The 10,290-nt window shown below is 36.0% G+C and overlaps 1 protein-coding gene across 1 annotated transcript in view; it reads right to left on the bottom strand.

The window, feature by feature from the left end:
- Nucleotides 1-9,821, bottom strand: part of FAM83B (family with sequence similarity 83, member B) — a 61,270-nt gene extending 51,449 nt beyond the window's left edge. Inside the window, exon 1 of the mRNA XM_005863298.2 lies at nucleotides 9,318-9,821. Within this exon, the coding sequence (XP_005863360.1) occupies nucleotides 9,318-9,761 (444 nt within the window). The 5' untranslated portion in view covers nucleotides 9,762-9,821. The remainder of the gene's footprint in view (nucleotides 1-9,317) is intronic.
- Nucleotides 9,822-10,290: the final 469 nt, after the last annotated feature.

The raw sequence follows: 10,290 nt of genomic DNA, 5'->3' as shown, positions 1-10,290 counted from the left end.
GCCTGATCACCCCCTAACCACTCCCCTGCCAGCCCAATCGCCCCCAGCTGCCATCCCCTGCTGGCCCGGTTGCCCACAACTGCCCTCCCCTGCAGGTCTGCCCCCCCCCTGCCCGCAACTGCCTTCCCCTGCAGGCCTGGTCGCTCCCAACTGCTCTCCCCTGCTGGCCATGTTGTGGCTATGGGCACTGCCACCTTTGAGGGCAGGGCAGTCAATTAGCATATTCCCTCCTTATTAGATAGGATTATCTCCCTCCCTATTTGTATGTAAGCTCCATTCAAAGGTATGAGTTTTTGGTATTTCATTCTCTTATATATCCCCAGAGTTTAGAACGGAAGGCAGTAAATAAATATTTGCTGGGTGAATGAATAGCCTGCCTTCCCTTTCCCTGTAAGGCTAGCCAAAGACTGAATGACACCCCCGCCCCCCCTCACAGTTGAACCCAACAGAGGCCAAAAGACAACTTCACTGTCTGAATGTCCTCTTACTTTTTTGAATCGTCCCTATATTTGAACTCCAAAAACCCATTCCTCTTCAGTGCCTCCTAGTTTGCATTCTAGGTGCTATACCTCATCTACTAATTATAATTGTATCTCAGTTCCAGGTTTGTTGCTTCTGACTTCTCATAGCAACCCCATATTATCCTTGTGCCTAGCTCTTTTAGAAACTAAAATACTTCTACAGCACCAACTGTCTCAATCCCAGAGCCTCTCAACTAGGTCCTCCAATACCTCTATTTAGGAATATGTAGTCATTATTACTTTGTAATTATCACCATCTTGGATCATTACCACTGACTAGGTCACACCTACCACAAGAATGCAAATTATTCATCTGTAAAATATGAATGATGAAAGTATGTTATGTCACAGGATGGCTGTGAAGGTCAATTTGGTTATGACACATAAGTGCTCAATAAATATTACCTGTTACTCTTTACTAGCCATTAAATCCACTACACAGAATCAGAAGGCAATTCCCCTGCTGATGATAAAAGCAAACCAATTTTTTCAAAATAATTTGAAGAGGGACTGTTTAAAGACCTGAATAATTGATGTAAAAGCATATACCACATGACGAATCTGTGGCAACCTTAGAAGAGCAGGCAGAATCCTTAAAATACAAAATGTCAGTCTAGTGTTCCAGCCCTCATCATCTCAAAAAGGCTCCCATAGCTCACCTCCCTGATATTTTACATCTCATAAGGAGGACAGATAAGGAAAGCTAAATGCCCTTATTCTTATGAAAGTTAACTTTTGATAAGATGCCTCAAGGTGTACCTGAGGTCCTAAGCTTATCATCACATTCAGCTGCAAGCTACATTTTATTTATAACATTTTAAACAAGAATTCCTACAGAGTCAAGTTATCTCCTCTTCCTCCATGTGCCTTTTGCTCCCTCCTGGAATACCACTTGTCCTCTTTTCCTGTGCAGGATTATTTTTCTGGCTTGTCCCTAAAGGCATCTTAGTTTGTAAGATTGCTCAGTTCAAGCCCTATGGAATTTAGGTGTTATTTAGACATTAGGAAAACTCTGTTTTACGAGCATAATGTTTTATGATGACAATTAGCATTGTCATTCCAACAAACTACTAAAGATATGTCATCAGAAAAATACACAATTCCATAAGTAGTTCAATAAATATTTGGTTTTTATTTTAATCCTGTGACCAAAAGGAAAATAAATAAGCAGAAATAATCATAAAACATAAGCTCTCTGCTTTAGAGATCTGAGAAGTCACACATCTAAATTTTTTCCCATAGTCAGTAACAATCCCTCAAAGTTGCATAGAAAGATTGTACCTGCCACCCATATGCAGTTCCTATAAGAATTGTTTCTCACAGCTTATTTTTTTTTGGGGGGTGGGGGGTGGGGGGAGTGAAATTAAAGAGTATCAAAGGATAATAACTGATCAGAGAAAACTGTATTAAAAACATTTCCCTTAATCAGATAAGTCATATGTACTCTAAAATAACTCAAATTTTAAACTGTTTACCCCCCAACAATTAATAGAGGTATAGATTACATTATCAAGGCAGTGTTTCTGGTAAATTTATTGTCCCTAATAGCAATCATAATTTTTCTTTTTAAGGGTAAATTCTTTCTCAAGTTGCCAATTTTCAAATGAAATTCTGTTAAAATTAAAAATCATAGGTGATCTTTAGCTTTTAACTGATAACACACTGGTAAAACATCTGAAACTCATGAATTACAGATGACTGCAGTGTGCAACCAAGTTAAAGGTCTCATTTAATAAAATTTTTATTTTTTCATAACCTTGAATTTTTTTGCTTCAACAAAGCATAAAATGTAATCTCTATCAAGAAATCATATTTTTTTTGCTCACTAATTATTGTACTCCTTAAATAATATTCATGATAACTTTTTGAATTATATCAAAGATATTTAGTAACTAGTGATAATATTTCATAAACTTGTAGTTATTTAAACCAAATTTTGACAACAAATGGTAGGTCTATAATAAATAGGAACTTTAAAATTTTTCAAAACCTTGTTCTTTTTCATAAATATAAAACCCTTGTATAATGTCTTTATTTAAAAAGCTAATACAATGATCACTTTTAAAATTCTAGATGAAAATGGAAAGATTATTGTTTTCTTTTTGTTTATAGAACATGCTCACCCTCTCTTAGCTTTTCATCAGATCTCTGCAGTTTTTTAGATCGTCAGAACTTTAGGTAAGAAAGTATAGTTTAGAATGTTTTCTTCCATACCTGCCTGCTTTCCATAAAAGAGGATGCCTTTTTAGCACATTCTGAATATAAAATATACTATATATCTAAGCCATCTTCACAGTAGATCTTATTTTCAAATATACTTATGTTGAATCAATATTTTTCCCAGTTTGAACTTTCTACAAAATAACACTGGGGAAATACTGTGTTGCTCTACAGCTAATGCAGTGTACATAATCATTATGATACTTCAGAAAGGTGTTTAAGTATTTTCGGGAATAGTCATTTCACAAAAGCTAATAATCCTAGATGGCATTCCTAGTAACATACTGTCTTGTTCAATACCGAACTTTTAAAGAACAAATGCCTAGCCGTGGCCAGGTAGCTGGTGAGAGCATCATCCTGACGTGCCAAGGTAGCGGGTTTGATATCCAGTCAGGGCACATACAAGAAGCAACCAAAAATGCATAAAAAGGTGGGAAACAAATTGATGCTTCTCTCTCTCTCTCTCTCCAATTAAAAAAATTTAAAAGAACAAATTCCCAATCACACAGGGCACATACAAGAAGCAACCAAAAATGCATAAAAACGTGGGAAACAAATTGATGCTTCTCTCTCTCTCTCTTTCTCTCTCACTCTCTTCAATTAAAAAATTTAAAAGAACAAATTCCCAATCACTGTGATGCAAAAATACAGACTGATGGATTATTTTTCTTAACTAAATAAAGCTCTGGAATGATGTGGTAAGAGAAGGAGGAAGTGCAGGAGGAAGAGGAGAGGAGGAGTTGTCACCTCAACACCATACACAGGGTATTTAATGTGTGATAGGTGTCATGTTAGATATGTCATATATTTCATGCCATTCCTGCAAGGATTGTATAAAGTATTAGGATCTCCATTTTACTGCTGGGAAAAATAAAGCTCAGAGAGATTGAGTATAACGTCTAATACAAATGGTCATTTGAGACTCTAAGATTCAGAGTCTTCACACCATTCCATGAATCCTCTTTTTAAAAAAAGCATCATTTGGCCCAGCCAGCATGACTCAGTGGTTGAGCACTGACCTGTGAAAGTCACAGTTCAATTCCAGGTTAGGGCACATGCTTCGGTTGCAGGCCCAATCCCCAGTATGGGGAGTACGGGAAGCTGATCAATGATTCTCTCTTGTCATTGGTCATTAATGTTTCTATCTCTGTCTCCCTTTCCCTTCCTCTCTGAAATCAATAAAAATATATTTTAAAAAAGAAAGCATCATTTCAATTTGGCAATTTAAAAAAAGAGAGAGACTACAGCTTTGTTATCAAATCAGTCATGCAAGCCCAAAACTCCATCTTGCAATGAAGTTAAAGAGTCCTTACATGCTATCTTCTTTCCCCTCTCCTCTCCCTTAAGTAACTGTGTTGAAAAGTATATATTTGACGTTATCTTGGTTATTGGTAATAGTGGAGGGAGTGTGTGAATGGATTGAGGAGAATATGGAATGTGTTATCTCTCTGTATAGCACCAGAAGTTTGGCATAGAAAGAGTATTCCCATACACAGCAACAACAGTTACATGGCAATGTCAGTTTTAACAGGATACCCTCCTTCCTCTCTCTCTCTCCCTGAATATATATATACACACATATATATATATATATTGTATACACATTAATATATATTAACAAATAATGCATTATATTCAGAGAAGAGATGTTCAAATTAATAGAAAAAGATAATAATGTCATTAAATCTCACTAAGCAAAATATATTTCCTGATAGCAACTAATTTTGACTCATATTCAAAGAATAAAAGTATTCACAGTGAGAGATGGAATAGGGAGGGGGCAGAGAGGAAGTTCTTAACAAAAACTAGGAACATTAGGAGAGAGACAATTGCAGTCCAAGAAAGATGAATACACAAATATCATTTAGTTGGGCAGGATATAGTTGCAAATTAATGCAGACGGAAGTGACACACTATGACACAATAAAAATTATTCATCAATGGACTAATTCAGCAAGGAGTATAACATATTGAAATAATCTTAAAATGGTAAGCACTATGAGAGATTTAGATAGGAATATTAGATTTAAAAGACATTAAAGTGCTTTGCTTGATATATTTCAATAAATAAAAAGATACCTGGGGAGGTGCCATAACTTGTTAGTGGTAGAGCCCTGGTGATCAAGCCTCTAATCTAGTACTATTTTTATAATACCAGTCAAATCCCAGGAAACGCCCTATCATCTGTTCACCTTCCCAGTTGCAGCCATGCAACAAGCTGGCAGTTAATGTTTCTCTGTATTACTAATAACTCCCTAGGCCATAACAGACACACCCAGGAACACTGACTCAGGGAGGAAACAAGACCTGAACTCAGGAGAGGCGGTACAGAGCACCTCAGGAATTACTCTGCCCTAATTCTCACTAGACTTTTGCTTATGTATCTTCTTGATTTTATATTTCACAAGACTAAGATTCACATCTCATAGAAGCAGCCAGCCTAGAATTAGGAAACAGAGAGGCAAATAGCATTCTGGTTAGACATTTACATATTCCAAACTATCAAAAGTTATAATGCATGGATATCTACCACTGAGTGCCTAGAAAAAAAATTACTTTCATGAAAGATGACTTTAGAGTAATTAGAGAGGATACTTTCATAAGAGGTATTCATAGTAATTAGGAATACATGCATATATCATCTTGGGAACAACTCTTGAGAGACAAATAATTATCTGGGAAAGTCTTGCTAGACGCTATCAGACTTTACAAAGTTGACCCAAATATGTCAACCGCATAGTGAAAAATAAAAATAGGTTAGAAAAAGGGCCAGTAAATAAAAATATGGCCCTTTTAGGGCACAAGTAAGATGTTACCTGCAATTGGATTTTCCCAAAGGAAAATTCTCAAATAAAATATAAACATACATAAAAAAAAGAAATAAAAAAAAGCAAAGGGGAAAAAAAAGCAACCCTCTAAACAACTTCTAAGTGACAAGGGACAAAAATAAAAAGAATCAATAAGAACAAATCTATGATTTTCTAAAATATTATAAAGACTATATTCTTCTTTTAAAAGCAAATAATTTAATGATTATATTACTTAAAGTAGAAATTGTGAAGATTAAGAACATAACCTCATTTAAATTGGAGTTAGGAGGGCCTACAGGGGAGTTCTCATGCACTACCTCTCCTTGTCAATTCCCATCTCCAACAGGAAGATGTTTTTCTCCTACTACTCCAGCAGGAAGAGGGATTGTCTCCTGGCCCAGCAACCACTCAGCCAATGACAGACTATTATAATTCAGCCAATGAAAAGCCACTATACTTCAAACTCTCATTTTCCTCCAATGGACTCTATTTACAACATCCCCTTTGAGTCCCCCATTCCCTCTATAAAAAAATATTTGTCTCCTTTGTACTCTGAATTTGTGCATGGTTTGCCATTAGACTACATGTCCCAAATTGCTGTGCATTTCTGTCCCTGAATAAACCCATTTTTGCTGGAGAAATCTGGCTATCTATTTAAGGTCAACCCATCAAACACATATAAATTAGTGAAATTCAAAACCAAAATATTTCCAGTAAAGATAAATAAGATATAGTATCATTTTTATTTACTTTCTCAAGGGACTAGAATGTTAACTTGGTGGTTATGGTCAGACTTCAGATGTTTGGATTGATAGGAAACTTGCTTTTGGATTCTTTTTATTATTTTAAGATTTTTCAATAATATGGCATTTATATTCAGAGTTCCTTATCTCAATTGCAAACGGAACAGTGAAAATGGATTTAAATTTTTCTCTGAGATGGCTTGCTGGTTCTGTTTGCTGGTTTAGAGCCCTACTTGTTTGACCTCAGACCTCCACAGTTGCGTAATGTTGATTACCAAAAAATAAATCCCTGAGAAATTTGAGGGCATGGAACTTTCTTCTATCTATTAAAATACAGAAAATAGTTCAAAATCTGAAAGTTTATCCTGATAACTAATAGGCTTCCACTGACTCTGAAAGATTATAAGAAACTAGCTTATCTGCTAAGCAAATGATAGTCATGAAAACTGTGCTTAATCTTTAAAAAGCAACGTGTTCTGACAAGCTTTAATTTCATAATAATATTTGCTCTTATTTAAAAAATTATCACAGAAGCTTGTCCAGTATGGGCTAGTAAATAGTCTAAAATCTTGGAAAAGAGGGTCAATAACCTCAAAAATCTTTAAAATAACAAAGATCTTAAAAATCTAATAGAAGACAAAAAGGGTAATTGACCATACCTTCGCTACACTTCCCATTGGCTAATCAGGGCAATATGCAAATTAACCGCCAACAAAGATGGCGGTTAATTTGCATACTAGGCTCCAAGCGGTGGAGTAAAGCCAAACGTACCTGAAGCTGGCTGAGCAGCGAGGCCTCACGCCCCCGGGATCGGCAGAGCAGCAAAGCCTGACGGCTGGGGGTGGGGGTGGGGGCTCTGGCCAGAGCCCAGTCAGAGCAAAGGCCTGGGTCCCGGGTGCTAGAGGAAAACTGGTGCCAGCAGCCAAGGGAAGGGAAGGCCTATTGCATGAATCTCTTCGTGCAACAGGCCTCTAGTATTTAAATAAATATAGTGACATGAAGAAATTTCCAAAAATACTTCAGAAATATATATTCCATCCATATTATAGCTCATGTGACCTCAATATTTATTGCAACTGGGGAGAAACTAATACATTCTTCAATGCTTTGAAGGGAAAAACAACACTAAGTTATCTATTATGATATACATTCAATTGCAATGTATGCAATTTGCAGAGTTAACATAATTATCTCTGCAAATTGAATAAAGGTAAAAATTCTTTCTTATTTTATGTCACTTTGATTTGGTATAAGAGAAACATAACATTATACCAGTTTTCCAGTATGGACTTCAAGTTCCTCAGCTCATTAATGCACATCAGAGTTCCCAGCAGACAATGACCAGGCAGAGAATATATTACTTTTAGAGTTTCTCTAAATAAATAGCTGCCACATTAAAAAGAATATATATCTCAAATGGTCATGATTAGTGTTCAGTTTCCAGTTAGTGCTAGCCCAAGAACTCATAATACCTCCTCAATTTCATTTTGTGTCACAGAAGTGCAATGCCCCATAGCAAACTAGCTGTGGTGTAGGTTGATGAATTCTAAGTTTACTCTTCACTAATGTATTTTTAATTTTCAGTTAACCAAACAGTGGTTCAAAAATATATTGTGTCCCCAAACAGAAATTAGCACATGTTGGTACTTGATATTTGTTATTTTACCTTTGCAAGGACTCATATATATCCTTGACTTTTGCTTTGTAGTTTTACAAAATACAATTGTACAATTTTTTCACAGAGCATAGGAGAGTACAATTTTAAAAATACTCATGGTTCAATTTGGGAAAGTGAACTGATAGTTCAACTCATTCAATAAAAGTTTGGACACCTACCGTGTGCCTGATCCCATAGCTAATTTTTAACAACTGAAATAGATTAGTCTTTCTTTAATGTAGTTCTGCTAAAGGAGTTAACACAGCAAAAACGTCAAGTTATTTGAGAGGTTTGGGGGAAAAACACCTTACTTTTGCAAAGCCTACATTTGACATCAGCCTCAGAACATTGTGTCTCCCTAACATGATTGCAAAGCTTTTAGTTGCTTCTCCTACAATCTACAGATTTCAGGGATCTTGGTTTTATATACTTCATAAATGCATACATTTCACACATTTCTGTATCTTACTGACATGGAAGAAAGCAACTCCATATATGTGTACACCCTAAGGACCTTTTTAGATCTAAATTTATTTATTATATAGTATCTCTAACTAAGAACTAGACACTTTATAGCTTAAAAACTCATAGCTTTTTTTGTCCATACACTTAAAATGCTAGAGTGATCTCAAGAAACACTTTAGAAAATTTTGTTATAGTCTCCATAGTACCTATCACGGTGCTGAATACATAGATAACTCTCAGTAACTTCTCTTTAATTAATTTAAAGAAAATTTGTACAGTTTAATATGAGCTCTAAAATAGAGTTTCTGAGATTTATAACCCAACATAAATATTTAATAAAGAAGACCAAGGCCCTAAAATGGGAAGTACCTCAGGACCTTCCTTCAGAATTTTACATTATCATGCCTGATTTTATACCATTTCCCCACAACTCAGGAAATAAGTAAGTAAATCTATGATTTATTTACCAGCGTAAGCCATATCTACAGCAAAAATTAAGGCACAGTCCTATTAAAAACAAAGAAATTTTCACCAGATTTACCAAAAAACATATCTCCTTTCAGAGATTAAGGAAAATTTAAGTGTTTTGAACTTTATAAATATGTCAAATCATCTCATTCACAGTCCCTAGATCTTAGCCTTCATAGACATATGGTCTCCTGTGTGTACATATATTATGAAGAGAATGAAATCTCTACCATTAGCAGGGACCTCACAACTCTCTCAGATATTTGCAAGATATAAAAAGTGCAATCTTCCCATGTATCCATATGTATATTTCCTGAAAATAACAGGCATGGTTCATACATATGGAGAATATTTTAACATGCAAATGTGGTATACTATTCTGGTGCTTTCCCACAGTTTCAGAGTTTTCATTTAGAAATAGAAATAGTATTACCTTTCTGGCTTCTTTTATCATTTTCCGAATAGTTTCCTTAATTGTAAGTAGCTGTGCTCTTGGTGGATGAAAGAGGAGGTCTATGTGGGTACCCCCTAAGAGTCCCGGCATCACATATGGCCAGCCTAAGTCGAGATCTGGAGCTTCCACATCAGATTCAATGGGCCAATAAGTCCCTGAAGATGAGGTATCATCGCAGGAATTGTCAGTACCATGGATTGTACTTTGTTCAATTTTCTGGACATTTTTCAAAATATAATTAATTTCTTCCTCAGCTAGAAAGTCTGATACTCGCTCCTTGGCAAGAAATTCCTGGTATGCTTCTAGCCCATGTTCAATCAGCGTATCAATGGCTACGCGATACCATTCCTTGTAGTGAGGCTCAATGTAATTGTCAGATTTACACTCATCATTCAATGAGGACAGCAACGACGAAGTCTCCATGCTGGCAAGTGCTTGACAACAGCACTGTCAAATGTCCATTTGTGCAGTAGCAAGAGGTATCTGGGTGTTTGAAAAGGAGAAAATTAAGATCAGTTAGTGCTCTATAATCAAAGGTTTTTTGTTTTTTTTTGAAGAGGGAGGTCTTTTTTTTTTTTTTTTTAAACATATTTTATTGATTTTTTACAGAGAAGAAGAGAGAGGAATAGAGAGTCAGAAACATCGATGAGAGAGAAACATCGATCAGCCGCCTCCTGCACACCTCCTACTGGGAATGTGCCCGCAACTAAGGTACATGCCCTTGACCGGAATCGAACCTGGGACCTTTCAGTCCGCAGGCCGACGCTCTATCCACTGAGCCAAACCGGTTAGGGCTGTAATCAAAGGTTTTATAACCCATGTCAATTATTAGTTTTTACATTTACTCATTTCCATGACCTGTGGGTTAATATGACATACATTTCATATCAAAAGTGGCATTAATTGCACTATAATTCAAAAACTACCACAAATAGATTTTTTTTTACAGACT

The sequence above is a fragment of the Myotis brandtii genome, unplaced genomic scaffold (genome assembly GCF_000412655.1).
Source record: "Myotis brandtii unplaced genomic scaffold, ASM41265v1 scaffold176, whole genome shotgun sequence".
NCBI lineage: Eukaryota > Metazoa > Chordata > Mammalia > Chiroptera > Vespertilionidae > Myotis > Myotis brandtii.
Note: the sequence above shows the minus strand (reverse complement) of the source record. Positions and strands in the feature narration are given on the sequence as shown.